At 32.1% G+C, this 19379-nt stretch overlaps 2 protein-coding genes across 3 annotated transcripts; one reads left to right on the top strand and one right to left on the bottom strand.

Moving 5' to 3' along the window:
* Positions 1-2607: 2607 nt before the first annotated feature.
* Positions 2608-8098, bottom strand: CRS1 (maize chloroplast splicing factor-like protein). The gene is made up of 9 exons (XM_028074005.2): positions 7296-8098; positions 6262-6757; positions 5143-5273; positions 4341-4691; positions 4100-4256; positions 3623-3915; positions 3458-3517; positions 3122-3305; positions 2608-2972 (listed from the first exon to the last, which is right to left on the bottom strand). The coding sequence occupies exons 1-8, from the start codon at positions 8001-8003 to the stop codon at positions 3255-3257; spliced, it is 2247 nt and encodes a 748-aa protein (XP_027929806.1). The 5' UTR covers positions 8004-8098; the 3' UTR covers positions 2608-2972; positions 3122-3254.
* A 1042-nt stretch (positions 8099-9140) lies between these two features.
* LOC114183427 (indigoidine synthase A family protein) lies at positions 9141-15616 on the top strand. 2 transcript variants are annotated; one of them, XM_028070447.2, is made up of 13 exons: positions 9141-9331; positions 9463-9580; positions 9661-9771; positions 10206-10288; positions 11651-11710; positions 11804-11864; positions 12509-12615; positions 12703-12780; positions 12898-12943; positions 13020-13140; positions 13275-13360; positions 13548-13629; positions 15186-15616. In XM_028070447.2, exons 1-13 carry the CDS (start codon positions 9260-9262, stop codon positions 15193-15195), a joined length of 1035 nt encoding a protein of 344 aa, XP_027926248.1. In that variant the 5' UTR covers positions 9141-9259; the 3' UTR covers positions 15196-15616. The 2 variants fall into 2 exon arrangements, with proteins under 2 accessions (XP_027926248.1, XP_027926249.1); XM_028070448.2 differs by having other exon boundaries at positions 9218-9331; positions 9463-9504.
* Positions 15617-19379: the final 3763 nt, after the last annotated feature.

Raw genomic sequence — 19379 nt, 5'->3', positions numbered from 1 at the left:
GGTATGCTTAAAAAGGTAGCAATAATAATACATTAGAGTAGTATAGTATCGAACGGTGTCCGAACTAAATTATGCAAGGATAATGCACATTCCTTTGTACTTGTCTAGGGTTTATACTCTCTGATAAGGTAGGTCCAATGTATGTACGTGTGTTGATTCATTGCGTAACGTGTGTACTGTAACAGGTGTACTTTTTGAAGCTTTAATTATAGGGTTCTAAAATAATGATGTTGAGCACAGTGTGGGCAAGCAATGATTCTAGTTCTATTCTAGCTAGAGATTTGAGATCTAACAAGTATATTAAGGGCTTAATTATATTTGATTTGTGGTTCATGATTTGTCTCTGTTGCATAGGGACTAGAGACCCAGTGAAAATGACAAACAGTTTTGGATTTGTTCAAACCTTGAAGGAATCTTGGTGTCTGAGTGACCCATTTTTGAGCCATTTTGTTTTCATTATCTTGTTGAAGTAACCTAAAAAGGGTGAATTGCTGTGCTCCCTAACATCCCATTTAGAATCTAAACAGCCCCACCATGCCATCATCGAGGGCATCTTTCCCCTTATTGTCATGATCTGAGCAAGCTAAAAATAATAACTATAAGAAAGAAATATTCAAAAAAGTATTTGTCGAAAGTTTCACATTAATTAAAAATAAGACAATTTTATAATATATAAATAAAGTATAAACTTCATTTTACGAACTGATTTTGTGAGGTCGAGTTAAACTTAATGCAAATAAAAAGAATTTTCTATTTACAGAGAGAAAGATGCGAGTAAATTGGGTTGTTGCTTTGGCTTGAAGTGTAGTGGTGGCGTGAAATTCTTTTGGACACGTTAGGGGGAATCTCTCTCGCACTAGCTGCTCACAACAAAACCAAATGACAATGAAAATAACACTTCTGCTACTAAATACGTTTGACTCAAATGTTTCTTTCGCAACAATTTTCAGTTTTAAGTTTTTTTTTTCTCTTTGAATAATAACACGTGGCAAAAAATAGCACCGTGTATTGTTTTCAGTCATTGATATAATTGCTATCGTACCTCACATGCGAATTTGTTTGAAGATTTTACATCCGATTATGGTCACATTTAGAACTAAATTTAATAGGTACTTCCAAAAACTATAGTGGCGATGAACATTGAGATGGTTGGGTCAGATTCGGATTTAACAATACCGACCTAGCACAATTTGAGTTTAACATTGATATTTTTAATCATTTTTATAATTAATTTCAAGATGAAAACATAGAGTAATAGTTTATAAGAGGAAGAAAAAGTTGTTGTGTGGTTATGATTCACTTTATAGTTTGAGTCAAATATATAAGTTAGGAGTTAGAAAATGTGATCTAAGATGAAAGCAACTCTTAACGGAAAGCAAATGATCATCACATGGAATGCTAATACTTTTGCTTTGTTGGGTAATATTGAGTAAAATTTGATGATACTACTTTTTGAATGATACTACTAGCAAAATTTAAATGTAAGTGTAATATTGAGTAAAAAAAATAATTGAGTAATATATAAAAGAATCTATAAATTCATTATACTAAAATTTTGGATTTCATTATTAATATCCCACTTTAATTGAATTAATCTTTTTTTTATGGTTGTTACAACTTATAATTACTTTTTACCTAATGCTTTGACCAAACTCATCAAAGTTGAAGAATATGACCTATGCTTGTTGCCAAAGGTTTCCTTTTTTGTATTTTTCTTTCTTTTTTTGCACTTTCTAATATACGATGAAAATGGAGCCATTCCATCAAAACTGATAAAAGAACTGCTTGCAAAGTTAACGAAGTTGAAGATAGGAAATTAATGGATTATTATTATTAATTAGTATTTTAATTCTGTATTTTTGTTTAACTTTATAGTTTCCAACAACTCTGTCCTCCTTATCATCTGTTCACTGAAAATGTGAACTTGCTGCATGAAATAAAGTAGATTAGATTGTCAAATTATAACTTATATGAAATAATTTTAAAATTAAATAATGATAATTGAGGAAATTTATGAAAAGCTCGATTATAAATATGAGTTAACTATTTAAAATGTTTATAACCGGATAATAACAACATCACTTGAACAGAAAACAATCATATTTATTCAAAATTATTTTTTTGTAAAGGTATTCAAGTGATTAAAAAAGCTGTTATAGTTTGATTCTTTAATTTTTCTCCAGTCTAACAAGATATTTTGTTCTTGTTAATCTGGTCTATTGTGTATCCAGAAACAAACAAAACCTGGTCTTTTTTCTTCCTACACCCCAAATATTACTAATTGCACTACCATGCTTAAAGCAAAAGGATCAAAATATCTTTTTTCACAAAGCTCGTTTGAAAAGATATTAGAAAACTTATTTTAGAAATTTTGTTTCAAGAAAGCATCTCATATTTTGGAAAGACCATTCAAAATATCAGATAATGAAATGATGTTGGTATTTTCCAATCAAAACTAAATAATGACAGAATCATAATCAACTAAAAACAATGACCTTGTCCAAACTGAATCGAAAAGAAAATATTAAAAAAATAATAAAAAATAATAAAAACAACAAAAAAAGAGAGTAAATTCTTACTCTTCAAATAAATTTCAAATTTCCATCGTTTTAAATAATAAAATTATTCTTATAAATTTTTAAATTCTTCATCCAAACAATACATTTTTTTTTTCATAAATCATAAAAAAATGAGTTGCTTTATAAAATTTATCCATCCAAACATATTATAGTTATCCAAGAGTTCTAACTATTTACATCAAACAAGATGGATCCAATCCACGAAGTGTCCTCCGCAATGGACGGTTGTGATGTACGATCAATCTTTTTTCCTCATAAAGTAAAAAATCATGCCCACCACCACCAGCAAAATCAAGAACATATTCAAAGGATTCAGCTTCAACTTACAGAAAGTTGAGAGTGGTTGAACATGAGTGAAAATTGCTTGAATCTCTTTACATTAACACTTGATTTCTGCAAGAGGTAAAAAAATCAAATTAAATTCCACAACCTACTCAAATGAACATGTTCCACAACCTACTCATTAATTAATCAAACAAGAAACAGTTTGAACAGCTGAACTCAAACGAAAAATTTTCAGAACAAATTAGTGGAAAGCTTACTTGCAAAACATGTTTTCATTCTTACAAATGCTTGTTGACTTTCTCATATGTCTCGTCCACCATCAATGAGCATGCTAGTTAGAGAGAGGTTGTAACATGATAATCATACATGTCTTGTACATACATGCATGTATTAATTTTCAGATTCTGTCCGCTCAATTTCCTTTCTCTGATGCAGATCTTCCTACAATTACAAAAAACAATCCCAGTTACACAGCATAACAAATAAAGTTTGAGTTTTCTGGTAAAATGTGACAGACACTTAGAAATACTTTGTTATTTGTTAATATTGCTATACATGAATGCCAGTTTCAAGCATAGATTGTTGGAATTTACCAGTTTCAGCTCTAGCTCGGAGATTGTTTGGTCTTTCTGACGAGCAAAAAACTTAAGCGACTGAAACAGTATTAAACAAATGAAGCTTAATCAATGGAAAGTACAAAAAAGAGAATTGGATATGAACTATGGCAACAATGGATGCAAAAGAAGGTAGTCACTTACTCCATTTCTTTGCATTTCAAGAGATCTACGCAATGCTTCTCTTTTAGTTAGAAGATTTTTTGCTAACTTTACTGAAGGTCGACTATAGTTTTTTCCACGGTATATAATAATAGCATGGCCCTGTTTCAGTTTATCAACTGAAACTAAAATTCCACCACTTTCTGTCTCCAGCAGTTTTGCAGTGTTTATGACCTGACTGAATAGTTTCTGCATCGTAATGACCTTCACCACTTCTCTGTGTTTCCAATGTTGATGTAGGCCTTCCAATACACCATCAAAGATTCCTCGTCTTCCTGCATTCATTTATAAGGTGTACTTTGAGTAACTGATGTGGAACATCTTAACAGCTAAAAACAATGAGAAAAAAAAGCAAGACATGTAGACACAAGAATGCTGAAAAAAAAAATGTAGGCAAAAGAATGAAGAGTCTGTAAATGTGTATATCTAATCAAAATTATAGAAGTGGAATTTCTATACCAAGCAGTAAGCAACTTTGCATCTTCAATCCAATCTTTCTAAAACATTCTCTCTCTTCATCTGTCATTATTTCCAAATCAGTATCCTGCTCACTAGGTGTCCATGCAGCATTTAACTTTGATAATTCCTTCCCTGATTTCTCTATTTTCTTGTTCAGCTGCAGAATCATCAAAACTAATTAAAGAGTATCAATCAATATATGATAAATACAAAAGGAAAACTTCAATTAACTACATCTTACAATAAATGCTCTGTGTTGTTTATCTTTCAATTCCTTCTCCAGTCTACATATTTCTGCTTCCAGTTGAATGTTTAACTCTTTGTTTCTATTTTTTGTATCCTCAAACTTTGTTTGAATTTTCTTGAATTCTGTTAAAGTTCCACTTGTACTAGTGTCTTGTGGCACTTCATCGATAGGAGAAAAGGCTTCAAGTGCTTTCATTCGTGCAACTTCTTCATCAAATTGGAAACTTCTAAGCTCCAATTCTCTGTTTTCTACCAAAGCTGCAACTCTTTTTGGAAGGAAATCATTTCCCCTGTAGAGTATTATGTAAAATTTGTTGCGCAATAACAAAACTCCTCCAGTGAGACGCTGCATTAAATACATAAAATATTTAGACCTGTTTACGGATGCACATACCAAAACCATTACAAGAACTAATACACAAGCTACAAAAGACAGCCCAAGCGGTCAACTCCACCAGTATTGCATATTAGCAAACTAATCTGGAAAAATATGGTTGGTGCAACAAATGAGTTTTTCTTCCAGTAGGCATTGTGAACTTCTCATTCTAAACAGGCCCTCGCATTGTAGAGACTTACACAGCCATTCTTGTATCAGTCTACATTTCCAGCTAGGACAACCAAAGCGACAAGTTCTTCCCCAAAAAGTGAGTCAGGACAATCATTTAACAGTCTCCATCTCAACACAACATGAAAAAGTCTCACTCACAAGCATACTATTATGAAACCTACACCTAAGGTTTAGGATGTCTTGCATTGCATCTCATTACATGGGACAGTCAAATTTTTAGCAAACCTACCTTTAGTTCATTGGCCATCATTTCATTGTCAGTGTTTTGAATTCCATACTTGATAGCAATTTTCGCTATAAGACTCTTCTCCCACAACTTTAGGATAGCCGCTGCTAAGCCCTTGAGTCCTTTGTTCCTCCCTTCATATAAAAGAGACAAAAAACATTTAATTAACTTCATGCATAATACTTTTACGAAAATAGCTCAGCTTGGCAATTGCTTATTAAAGCTAATATTAATTTACATTTAATTGATACGGATACTGCTTGACCATGTATACGTAGTGGATAAATATTGCATCAAGAACTCAGCTCCATTCAAGTACGATATTGCTTTCTAAGTTGATACCATCGAGGTCATAAGATTAATACATAAGACCTATCACCAATTGTGGCAACTGACACTGAATTGTGTATGTAGTTATTCCCAACCCAAGAATACCAGCCAATAGACTCCTTGCATCGAGTTTCTTTCTACAAGTATAAAATAAGTCATAAAAACAAACATGGGCAAGCTTGTAAAGACGAGTTTGTCTTGTGCACAACAAAATAAATTGTTGGCTATAACCTACCTATAAGCTAGTATGCAGAAAACTATGTTTATACAATTTATTATATCTGAGGAAAGAAGGATGACAGAATTCAGAACCAGATGAAAAAAAAACAGTGTTGTTCAATTATGAATAGGGAAAAATTCACTGAGTTAGCCATAACAGAAAATTAATGATACGAAGATTGCTAGCAAAGACTCTTTCTGTGAATTTTTATAGTTGAAGTGTATTGAAAACTATGATATCATGCAAGAGACTGATTATATAATGTGAAACTCAAAATATTATGATTTTCAATAAATTTCAGTAAATAATGAACAGTGTTAGAAAGTGTTTTGCCAGCATTTCTCATAATGATATCAAGAGTTGAAGAGTGAAGATATCACGAGATAATGATGACGATGACGATGGTGATGATAACAAGACCAAATGGTCAAATAAGAAACCAAAGCAAATAAAAAATATAATTATATATTTTGCTAAGCTGAATTATCCAGGTAATTATTTTATATAAATTGCACACATATTAAGGAAAGTCTGGAAAATAAATTGAAGGATAGCAAGGAGCAGGAGGGTACCGAGAACAAAATGAGTCGGTAAAGGATGAGCAAGCTTCCTGAAGTATGTTAGTTCATAATCACTTAGTTTAGCACCAGAATGAGGTGGACAGAGCCTTGATGGAGTCTGAAATCCAGGAACATCTTCAGGAAGTAAGTCAGCATCTACTGGAAATGGCTTGGGCATCCACCAATCAACGAAGCGAGGTCCTAAGTCATCCAATAATCTATCAGTTTCCCTCTCATACAGTGAGCTGCTGGCCGTTTGAAAATTCATATTTTGTACAGTAGTTGATAAATAATCCTTATCCTCAGCATTGACGTTCAGCATCTCACTCAAACTGTGGTTGGAATCAACTGAGCAAATATCACCATTGGTAATTGATTCCGCCCCACTCATTTTGGAATGATTTTTTCTTGGACTTTGATAACCTTTAGTTGTCAACTGATGATTGCATCCACGGTAAACCACAAGAAAATCCTTCTTACTCAAAACAACTAAGCCTCCCGTCTTTGTCTATTCAAATGGTAAATGAAAACTAATGAAATCATAAGATAACACAGAAGGATAACATGAAATATGTATAAAACATAGCAGAAATAGTTATCTACATATCAGATCAGTTTGACTAATATTAGATCATTGACAAAATTAATTCATACGTAGCAGCATGTCTGCTAAATAAAACATAGCATTATTTAGCAGTAACAAGACACTCGATATTATATTAGTCAGAGTTGAACCAGATTATATCAACTTTCAATATTGAACACCTATAAACATACCTGTGAATGTGAATCCTTATCTTAGCTTTAAAAGTTGGAAATTTTATCATACTAAAACAAATGCTTAACCAGCAAAAACACACTGCACAAAGTATGAATTGCATCAACAAATACAACTAGATTGTCAGCAGGCAAGAAATAACAATACACAGAGCACAATGGCCTTATAAACCTATCTTTCAGTCATGCATAGGTACAGTACACTAACAATATAATGATGGCAAACAGTTTAACAAAATTCTACTAGTGGGATATGAACAAACCAACACCTCAACAATTTCTCGAGCTCTACTCATATTCCTGCATAAAGGGATATCAAATTTAATCATGGCAAGCTCACTTCTCCTCCAAGTCAATTTAATTTGATCCACAACATCTTGTGTAACACCAGCTTTCTTAACCTTGATCCACGTTCTCATCCTTGCAGCTTCATCCCTCAACCTTCGAAATAGTACCTTATCAAGAGCCAACTCTGCAGCAGTGACAGCCTTTTTCCTTTTAATTTTCTCGTAAACAAACTTAGAATCGTTCTCCCATGGCATTCTCCCCTTAGTGCTTCTAACTTCCTCATTTTCCTTCAAACTTTCCAAAACTCCTCCTAAGCTTTCCACATTGGGTGAACCAATCAGAGCCTCAGCTGAATTGTAACTGCTGCGAAGCTTTTCAACCTTCTTCACAATTTTCTTCATGACCCTCTTCCCCCTTGCCTCTTTGCCCATCAAATCTTTATCAGAAAGTTCTTGTCTTTCCAACTTGAACTTCTTGGTTTTGGGTTTGGACAGGTCAACGAGCTCGTTGGGTTGGAGAAGAAGAGGACCTTTCATCCATGGAGGAGTGGGAGCTTTGATGGGAACTTGAGAAGGGGGTTGGTGATTGTGACTGTTGTTGGAACTTGGGAGCAGTGAAGAGGAAATGTGAATATGAGAATATGAATCTGTATTTGGAGAGAAACGAGGACGAAGAGAAAGAAACAGCATGATTGAAGCTACCCACAAACACCATACGAGGATTGATGAAGCTTAGCAACTCAACTCAACATTTCTTCATCAGTGCTTCTTTCTTGTCATTTTGATATTTTCTCACTTCCTTTTCTTTTTATTTTTTATTTTCTTATAATAAACCTGTTGATGTAATTTTAACATGATTATTTAAGTATAAAATATTTAGCTCCGATAATCAAACATGATTTTAACATTTTAATTAATTAATTAATTAATTAATAGTATTTATATATTTCAATTCAAATCAAAAGCAGACTTAAATTTAAATTAAAAATAATTAATACATTTTACCTATTTAAAAATAATATTTAAAGTTTTAATTAATTGGTGAATTAGTTATATTTGATAAATAATATCGCGAATCACGATAGGCCTGGTACAATTGCTTTAGTTGCATATTTGCAAGAGTAAAGCAACAATAAACAATCATAACATTTTTAAAGACAATATCTTTTTATAAATTAGTATTAAAATGAGAAATCAAAATAGGTAAAAAAAATGACATTGATGTAGTGGTGGGTAATTCTTATCAATATTATAATTACCGGATAATAAATATAAGAATAAATAAAATAGTTTAAAATTATGAATAGCTCAACTAGAGTTCAACAAAATAAAATAAGATAAACAAAAATTAATACGTCTGTACCTTCTCTTCATAGTTACAAAACCAATAAAACATTCAATATTTTTTATTTTTCCTCATTGAAGACTTTGAGTAAATTTTGTAGTTAGTCATTAGCTAGAAAATAAAAATAAAAATAAAAGTGAAGTATTCTCACTGAAACATCTTTACAACTCTCATATGGTCATATTATTAATGATAGCGATTATTAACTTGTTTTAATTAATCTTATGAATGACACCGATAAAAATTCAAATTTAAAAGCTGTAATTTTATTAATAATATTGTATAGTAATTTTAGAATTTAACATTTACATGTCATTTAAAATAATTAGATGAGTAGATTCACAAAAATTTCAAATAAAAAATAAACTTTTTTTTTGTTGTGATGAATTTCTCCTATAAAGAAATAAATGATTTTTTTTCTTAAGTTAAAATTAATTTCTCCCTATATATTTATATATTGGATAAAATTTAGAAATGTGTATGAAGAAGCAAACTATTATGAACTATTTTTTTTTTTTAGGAAGTTTTTGGTCCGATGTAATTTCCACGATAAATTGCCCTGAATTGTTCTGAGAGCAAAAGTTCCCAGCAAGAAGGTGACATGGCATTCTCACCGGCGTCGCGACTAGCCAATCTTCGGCGGCACTTGGATTTGACCGAAGCAGTCAACAAGGTAGTGATAATCGATTTCTCTCATAACCATCCATTGTATTTACTGCTATATTCCCTTTCTCAACCTTTGTAGTAATTTTGTATCATTTTGGTATTATTCTTAAGGAAAGTGTGAAATGAGTTTTGATATAGGTTGCACATGTCAATGGAATTGGAGGATCAATGAAAGTGAAGGTAGCTTCTGAGGTTTCTCAAGCATTATCATTGGGGCGAGCAGTTGTTGCTCTGGAATCTACCATCATTTCACATGGTTTTTAATGTCTTACAATAGCTCCTATATCCTACACACACGCATATAAACCCACAACTTAGTGTTACTCTTGTTTGTAGGGATGCCATATCCTCAAAATTTGCAAACTGCAATAGAGGTGGAACGTATTGTAAGAGAGAATGGTGCAGTTCCTGCCACCATTGCAATTTTAGACGGCACGCCTTGTGTTGGTATTTATTCTCACCCTTCTCAAACTATAGATCGAATCAGTATTTCATATTTTACATTCACTTACAAGCACAAGTGATCTGTTATGAGAAGTATGATGGAGTGCTTGCGCTTAGCCAACTTTGGATTTCCTTTTCAAGTTGTTTTGTGAATCGAGTTTGGTTTGAAATGGGCTTTTGGAATGAAGAGAAGAGTCAAAATAACAATGAATTTTGATTCATAAAACAACCTGAATGTGGGTTAGGTCTAGTGTAAGCACTATATCATTCATATACCATGTCGCTTGCTTTACGAATGATATCTGCGAACCAAGTTGAAAATACCAGCTGAAGAGTTTGTCATCCCATTTTTTATTTTGTTGTTGCAATGGTAACAAATATGTTTTATTATATCTTTTTGACAGATATTCTTTTGCTTGCTTGTTTTATCTGGATAGGTCTAAGTCTAGAAGAACTTGAAAGACTAGCTAGTCTGGGAACCAGTGCTCGGAAGACAGCTCGAAGGGACATTGCAAATGTTGTGAGTGTCTTGACATTGTTTACCATATTAACAATTTATGCATATCTCTGTATGAATGTCATTAGAAACCTTACAAAAAGAAAAGTAGGAAACCCATTACATTGAAAATGTTGTATAGTCCAAAATTTTTGAGCAACTCTATGTATAGCAAGAATTGCTTGAAGACATCCCAGAGGAAATCTGATTCAGGAGGGCGTTCTCGGTGTTGGGAGTGTGTGGGCCCACTCTTTTGTAGTGATTCCGAAATGCTTCCATCCTCTGCAATTCACACAACAAAACACTCTTGCCCTTCCCACGTCTGTGATTGCCCACCTACTTTATCCACTACTCACTGCCGGGTTGGCTAATCTATCTGTTTCAGATTGTGGCATTAATGACCTGCATCTGAAGTGTGAAATGAAGAAGTAGTTTGTGAACCTTCTCAGTGGGGAGTGTAGTTCTGTTACAGAAGCATATACAGGCACATGAACATAACTTTTTGCTGAAGCAAAAAAGAGTGGCATCTCAGTATCAGAGAGAGGCAGACAAATATATATATGTATATATATGCTACTGAAACATGTGAGCCTGCAAGATAACAATTGAGGTCATACCATACTCATTCAGTAGAGAAAGACGACTTCAGTTGGGAGCAATGAGCTCGTCAAATGGGTTGGAAAGTAGTATAACTTTATTAAGTTTTGTTACTTGTATTCTTCACAACTATAATCAGGGCAGGGTTTAATAAAAGTATAAAAGCAAAATGCTTGAGTTGTCAACCAATATAGGTTAAGGTTGACATCTTTACTGTGTTTGTAACGTAACGTTATCCCTTATATGCTAGATGGGTAGTAGTATCAAACATTTTTTGTAGCAGATGATACCTATACGTATGCATATATCATTAGTATGTTTCCACGATTTGGTGCCCTTGGTGTTTAATACTCGGTAAACATGTTCTAGGACTTTATCTAATTATACTTTTACACTATAGTTAGCTATCAATAAGATTTTCAAACTCTTGAAGAAACTCTTAAACTCTTACAAGTTTACAATCTTAGGGAAAAAAAACAAGTTAACTCGCTATCAAACATTTTTCTGAGTAAACCCAGGCAAGCTTTCTACATTCGTGTGAACTTCATGAACTCAGGTCAAGAAGCGAGTCAATAAGTTTGATTGAAATTAATGTAATTTTTGTCCTTCATTGACTTACTATTACAAAATTTTATTAGGACTAACTATTTCATGAAATTGGCTCCCTTTTGAAATATTTTCACCTTTAGAACTTATATGTTTTTATGAAGTTATGTATGATTTGACAATTTATGTACGTTTAGTCTTATTTAACATTAGTGCATCATCATAGTTTATCTATGTTTTCAGGTAGCTCGAGGTGAAAATGGTGCAACTACTGTTTCTGCGACAATGTTTTTTGCTTCTATGGTATTTTTCTCTCATACCACTTCTATTTCAGCCTCAGTCATTGTATCATGCCGTTTTGGTTTAACTGCCTGTACTTTTGAAAATTTTGTGCAGGTTAATATTCCCATCTTTGTGACTGGGGGGATTGGGGGCGTGCACCGACACGGGGAGCATAGTACGTTAACCTCCTATATCTCATTAATAAAAACAAATTGTTTTTTCATGACGGATGCCGAGAAACCTTGCCTGTAAGAGATGACACATTTTGGTTTAAAATTGAGACCAAAATAAATCAACCTGTTCTTGTTGTACAAGTTGTTATGTCTTTTAGGGTCTTTGAAAGTCCTGCAATTTGCAACTTGAACAACGAAAAGGGAGAGCTATGACATTTGATCAAGTTTTCCCTTTGCAGGAAAAATCTTGTCATGTTTCATTATGACCTAAAAACACTTGTTGTAATTTGTCTCGCTATACAATATATACAAACAATAATCATACTCGGTCCTTTTGTTTCTTTGTAAGATATTTTCTGCTAATTAAAGTTTGAAGTTGCTCCTTCGCTAAACATACCGAAGGACTCTATATTTGATTGGTATTTTTATAGGCTTATAGTGGAAATGTTTGTGTAATACAATCTGCAAAACTTCAGTTCTCTTTGGATGGAACTGTTTTGTCACATCCTGAAAAATAAAATTTCTTGTTGCAGTCTACAAACGCAATAGATGTTTCTTTTTCTTTCAATTTTTATATTATTGTAGTTTCTGCAAAGAAAGTCTGAGATTTTTATCGAGCATTATTATTTTTTGTACTTTTGGCCAGCTATGGACATTTCTTCTGATCTCGTTGAGCTAGGCAGAACACCAGTAGCAGTTGTATGTGCTGGTGTAAAATCAATATTAGATATTCCCAGGACGCTTGAATACCTGGTACCCTTTTACTTTTGTGTTAATATTACTGAAGCAGTAATCAGTCGTAGCTTTTATTATTATTATTAGTATGTTTATCTTGAATAGGAAACACAAGGAGTTTGTGTTGCTGCATACAAGACCAATGAGTTTCCTGCATTTTTCACGGAAACAAGTGGCTGCAAGGTATAGTAAATCAGATTCTCGTATGCTTTCAATATTAAACATGTCCATGAATAGCATAATTAAGTGCTTAATGTTGTGTTTGACTACATTTTCTTCATGATCATTGCAAAATTTCAGGTTTCATGTCGGGTAGACAGCCCAGAAGACTGCGCTAGCATAATAGGCAAGGAAAACCTTCTTTTTCCTTTTTTTTTTGTTGCCCGTTTGTATTTTCTCCATGATTTATATTCTTCTGGCAGATGCAAGCTTCAAACTCAAGCTAGGGACTGGGATTTTGATAGCGGTTCCTATTCCTCAAGAACACTCAACTTCTGGACACATAATTGAATCTGCCATTCAAAAAGCCATTAAAGAAGCCAGGTAAATGTCTTTGTTCTCTCTTCTACATCCATTATGGCTTAATATGGAAGATATACATTAAATGGTTTCCTAATTTTATTTCACACTTTTAATATTGATTTTTCTAAACTTTAACTTAATATATTCACCTGTAGGGAAAACAATATAACAGGGAGTGCTGAGACTCCTTTCTTGCTCGCTAGACTAAATGACCTGACTGGAGGTGCCTCACTTGCTGCAAGTATCCACTTTTAGAGTTTTCCAGCTATACATTAGTATAAATCAATGACTGAAAGTGTACTTTAATATGATTTCAAACGTGTAAAAGTTAGAGTTAATAATGACCTATCAAACATTTTTTAGGACCAAAAATATAATTAACCTTCAATATTTGTCTAGTGTTAAAGTGGAGCTTAACAACAATTTAGACATTGCTCTTGTGAAGAATAATGCTCTTGTTGGAGCTAAAGTTGCAGTAGCCCTTGCCGAGAAAAGAAAAAATTGTGAAAGGTGAGTTTATACTTCAACGAGATCTCTTGGCCAATTCATGTATATATATGCCTGGAACTCTTATGATATGTCACTGCAAATTTTACTCAATGTAATCGTCAAAAGTTTCTTCCATGTCAAATGTTAGCACCTCTGTCTTCTCTATGCTATTAGATTTTCTTTAACTAGAAAATATTATATTGAAGAAACTTATTAAATTACATTCCACTTAAGACATGTAGTCACATTAAGCGCACACACACTTTGTGGAACTGCTTTTACTGCTTGTTGATGCTGTGTCCAACAGGCTCAACAAGCTGACCACGACTCGCCATCTGAGAACAACTTAACATACATGGTCCACCCTCTAGACACGCTGAAACACACAATCCACTCCTTCATGAGCTGTGTTGTATTTTCCTTCTTTATGAGTGTTCGTCTATCAACACATTGGAACTAGCCTTTGAGCCACCACACCATCATAGTTGGTACACACTACATTCTGACTTAGAGCAAAGGTAGTTAGGACACTGAGTTGTTAATTAGGTGGTCTCGGGATGAACAACCATTCAAGAGTTTATTACTTAATTTGGATTATAGTTAAAGAGGCACTCAACCTTCTAACAAAATTGAAAAAGTCTAAGCGTGAGCAACAAAATAAAACTCTGGGAATTTATGAGAAAGCGGAGAGTAATATCTGAGAATATCTAATGAAGCTTGTTATTTTCTTATCTGGTGAAATAAGCGACGGGACATTACATCTAGTATTTGTTGTACAGTTGGGGAAAACTGTTACCACAGCTAACTAACTCCAGAAAAGCTATTCCTTTCCAACTAACAACCTTGGACAACAACTAAGGCTTTCAGAAATAACTAACAACTTCTGTAATAGAATGTTATGGCCCAAGCTACTGACTCTTTAAGCCCAATTGAGATGACAGACCAACTGGAAGCAGCAAGGCCAACACGACAAACTGCAGTCAAACGTAATAGTGTTAAGCCCAACTGGTTGAAGGGCTATGAACAATTTTAGTTTTGCAGAAAGTAATAAGAACGAAACTACCTACAAGCGTGAGCAGGATCTCATTGCAATTTTGTTTTTGGTTAGTCGTGAAATTAGGATAGAATAAAAAATGCAGATATAGAAGTCTTAATAATGAGTCAATCTACTGGAAACCTAGCTCGACCCATTTAACCTTCGAGTTAAATAAGTCAGGTTTCTTTTGGTCCATAATTGACCAAACTTTGATTTTTGTTTAACTCCACCTAGCTTGAATCGGTTGCCAGATTGGCTCACTGTGATAACCTTTTTTGACACCCTTAGAATTAATACACACAGAACAACTGAGATTTATAGATCGTACCTACATGCATTTACATTGACATGTATAATTTTGATACGAAAGTAAGATATTCTTTTATATGGTTTCTGTTTACGTGGCTTGAGTGTACAAAATTAGTAATAAAGTTGTTGAGTTCTTTGAAAAATTTATGTTAATTGTTACTTAGGCGTTTAACTTATGATTGAGAGGCGAATTTTGATTGTTAATAAAAGTTGTATATTTGTTCTGATGCAGTATGGATTAGGAAATTGAAGAAAAGAGGTAGGAAAAGGGTATTTGGTATGAGAATGGTACGTGTCTTTGTGAAGACCGAAGAAAGTGTGCAATGAATGATGAAGAATGGGTGAAGATTGAGCTAAAACGAAGCGAGACAGTTGGAAATGCCGTAAAGCTGCGAGCACCCGAAGAACGCAAATGTTAAAACTACCAACGCAAAATTTAACTACTTTTTTGGTGTTGGATAATTGGTACTCTAAATACGTGCCTTTATTGGGTGAATGGATTCTGACATTTTGTTTCATGTGGTAGAAGAAGGTGTGTATGTTATAAGAAAGTGGTGGTGCTGACATGTTTGGTAGCAGCACGAGTCATGTCCACCCTTATAATGCGTATGCTTTGTCACGTCAAGGTTTATCAATTATCATCTGCATGTGGTCGATGTTTCATGCTTTTGTTTTTGTCCCTCCTCCATCTTCCTAAAACGATAATGTTTATCAGTTTTCTTCCACGTTTACCACCACAAATCCCAAACCAAATCAACAAAAACATCAAAAGCAGTGTTAATTCCATCACATTGTTTCTGCCTTAGGATTTCCCACTCCCTTGCTGCCACGTGCATCAGATTCTCATCTTCCAAATATATATATCATGGTGTGTCTGTGTGTGTGTTCTTATTTATAAAATACAAAAAGCTTCACACACATCGTTTCGTATTTGGGTCTTTTGTTAACCGAGATGTGGTGTTTATCCTTGCCTTCAAAATAAAACCTTTCGTGTCTCAAAAAGCTTTACTTTATGCAATGGAAACAAAAGAGGACTGGTTTATATATATAATACAAATCTCATAAACATATTTGTCAAATTGCCAATTTGCTTCAGCATTGATTGATTCACATTTTGAAACTGTTTTTGTAGTTCTTCATTTTTCTCTTTTTATTTCTAATAAAAATCGGGGAAGAGGGAAATGCACGCACACAAAAAAAAAAAATGTTTTTCTCTCTTTGATAGAGGGTGGAAGATAAAAAAGAAAAAAGAAAAAAATCACACTAAAAATTTAATATATTACTACATTATTATATTATTAAAATGAATTATAAGATGGATGTATTTTTTTGAGGGTGTGAAATTATTATTTTTGTTTGTTATATTTACATATAAAAACACATTTTTCGAAAGTTACACGTTCAAAATACAATGGTAAATGTATTGTCTTGTCAATTTTTTTTTTTTTTTGCACTTTTCTTTGCTTGTTAAGAAGAACGAATTTATATGTGTATTTTCTTTTTCTTCTCAAACCAAAAAGAAATCCAATTTATTTTACTTGTTTACTATTTAATTTGTTAATTATTTTTCTCTCTCACTTGACAATATATATAAAAAGAATTTATTTGAAAATAATTTGACTTTTCTTTAAAACCATTTAATTTATGTTAGTGAGCTTTATGAAAAAGAAAATCTAGATAACTGTTTTTGGTAACGTTTCTAGATTTCCCTAATCAAAATATTATTGACTTTTCTAGACTTCACTAATCTAAACATTATTCACTTTTCTAGACTTAATAACTGAAATGAAAGATAATTTATAATCAACATGGTCCCTTAATGCATGGAAAGATAATTTTTATTTTCTTTCAACTTACTGTACTTGCTAAGACATTATTTCTAGCCAAAATTGTAAATAGAAGTTGGAACCTTTTCTTAGTGGATGATGTTTAATGACAAACAGAACTCAAGAGCATAGAATATTTAAGAATAATATATATATATATATATATATATATATATATATTATAAAAAAGAAAAGAGAAAAATATCTTGACACGTCATGATGAATGGAAGTGAAAACCTAAACTAAAGTGAACAAATAATTGTTTGGTAGTGCTAGAAATAGGCAAACACTTGTGAACGCCCTTAGAACCAGGCCAATCTATTTATTAGCCAAAATTATTTTGTTACTTTTTGTTTAGACCTTAAAGTGAACCAACCTAACTCATTATCAACAGAGTTAACATGGATTAGTCTCATGATTTTACTTTAAGTTGATAGATTAAGTTTGTTGATTCACTTAATCACATCATGTTTTGATTTTTTAGTAATTAATCAGTATCTTTTTTGATACATAAATTCATGGATCGAAATCTATGTTGTTTTATTTTGGAACTGAGAGTATTATTAACGTTTGACAGAACGAAGAAGGCCTTTGTGGTGTGAAACTTTAACGTCTGGTCATGTCCCCTGGTTGGTATACCACCTTGGACTTTAATCTGTGCAACATGCTGCATTAGTCAACTAAGAACAAGCACAACATTAATTACGTTTACAATGCCTAAAATTCTCGAATTTGGATTTTGTATTATATTTTTCTGATGCTGTTTTTTTTTAATATATCTTTGTAATATATCGGTTACTACCAATTTTAATGTTTTAAAATATATTAAAAAGTTATTTAAAATATCAACATAGTATATTTTTAATGTTCAACAAAAAATAACATTAAAAAATTAATAAAGAATCTAGACTTAAAATTTCCTAACCCTTGTCACCATCACAATTTAAGCACATGTACAACACTTAATAATCAATATCACACTTATTAATGTCAAATTAATTTATGTATGTTAAACACCAATGTTAGATATTATGAAAGATAAACTCACCACAAAGAAAATTACGTGACTTTTCTTAATATAAAAATTACGATATCATAAAAAAAATATTAAGCATGCTTTTCATCTCCAACCTATTATTAAAAAAAAATTGTTTCTAAATTAAATTATAAAGTATCTATTCTTTGCACTTGGTAAAATAATGTAAAATGCCTTTTCAACCAATGACACATGGAGATCGATTATATTATAGTCTACTGTGGAACTTTGTTTATTTTATGGAAAACATCCACATATAGTTTGATAAAATTTATATTTTTAAACTAATCCAAACAATTTTATAGAAATTATTGAGTTTTATACATTTTAAAAATAATTAAATTGTTGATAGATTTATTTTATGAGAAGTTGATAGATTTATTTTATGAGATGCAATTGATAAACAAGTTTAATATACTTATTAGTTGAAATTAATTTTGAATTATTTTTATTAACATGACTCTGTATTAACAACTTTAAAACAATTTTTCATAAATTTCAATGTAAGATATAAATTTAAATAAATTTAATCTTGTTAATAATATTTAACAAAAATATATATTTTAATAAAAGTATTTGACATTTATGTAAAAATTAAATTTAGTTTTAATTTAGAAAGGAATAAAATTGTTTAATTAAAAAAAATTGAGACTCAATTAAAACAAAATATAAATACAGGGACAAGATGGTGACATGTGTCATTGCCACTACCACATCATACTGATATTGTCATGTGCCACACAACGTTAACTTAACACATGACAAATTTTTTATTTAAAAAAGATATAATTAAAAAAAGTAAAAAAAAAATCAAAAAAATCACATATTGATACATGACCCCTCTTTAATGTTGTTAGTGCAATACTAACGAAAATGACTTGATTACAACAAAGTTTCCAAATTATGGACCAAATTGATAAAAAAAGGATTAATTTGAGATTTTCCTACCAAAATGGGACCACTGAAATCATTTAACCTTTTTTTTATATAATAGTTTGGTGAAAAATAACATTTAATCTTTAAAAAATATAACTTTCTAGCAAATATGATGATAAAAAAATATATTTATTCACATTTCATTGAGATGTTAAAGTGAGCTAATCTGACTTACACGTGTGGGCTCATCATGGGTTGACTCAAAAATGAGTCGGCTCAACCCGACTCATTGTTTTGTTAGTCAAAAACTTTGTAATCTAGCTCAACCCACCACGGGTTGACCCACTTAATGATATTTTATGAAAAAAATTATAAATATAATTAATAAAGGATTGTTGTTGTTGTTGTTGTTGTTGAGTTAGAGGTCAGCCTACTTCAATCTAATTTGAACCCTATAATCCACGCGTTAAGTGAGTCAGATACAATTTTGCCCACATTTTAAAAGGTTAAACTTTTAGCTAATCCAATCCAACTTGAACCCATACTAAACCATATCAATTCACGGATTAAAACTCATTTTGACATGTTTAAATTTCACACTTACTACTTCTGAAAGAAAAAAAAAATAGAGGAATAAACTTTCACAATAGTAGTCCAAATAAACAAGGGTCTAAACGTTCATTGTATC

Source organism: Vigna unguiculata, chromosome 5 (assembly GCF_037176805.1).
Source record: "Vigna unguiculata cultivar grain cowpea cultivar isolate G323 ecotype 2 chromosome 5, ASM3717680v1, whole genome shotgun sequence".
Taxonomy (NCBI): domain Eukaryota; kingdom Viridiplantae; phylum Streptophyta; class Magnoliopsida; order Fabales; family Fabaceae; genus Vigna; species Vigna unguiculata.
The sequence above is the reverse complement of the archived record's forward strand: the minus strand, read 5'-3'. Positions and strand labels throughout refer to the sequence as shown.

Excerpts from the sequence above, each read along its gene's own strand:
- CRS1 (XM_028074005.2), bottom strand. The coding sequence starts at position 8,003 with ATGCTGTTTCTTTCTCTTCGTCCTCGTTTCTCTCCAAATACAGATTCA. Across the intron at positions 6,758-7,295 it reads GAGCTCGAGAAATTGTTGAG|ACAAAGACGGGAGGCTTAGT; the intron begins GTGTTGGTTTGT and ends CCATTTGAATAG. Across the intron at positions 4,257-4,340 it reads AACAACACAGAGCATTTATT|CTGAACAAGAAAATAGAGAA; the intron begins GTAAGATGTAGT and ends ATGATTCTGCAG.
- LOC114183427 (XM_028070447.2), top strand. The coding sequence starts at position 9,260 with ATGGCATTCTCACCGGCGTCGCGACTAGCCAATCTTCGGCGGCACTTG. Across the intron at positions 12,616-12,702 it reads CCAGGACGCTTGAATACCTG|GAAACACAAGGAGTTTGTGT; the intron begins GTACCCTTTTAC and ends TATCTTGAATAG. Across the intron at positions 12,944-13,019 it reads AGACTGCGCTAGCATAATAG|ATGCAAGCTTCAAACTCAAG; the intron begins GCAAGGAAAACC and ends TTCTTCTGGCAG.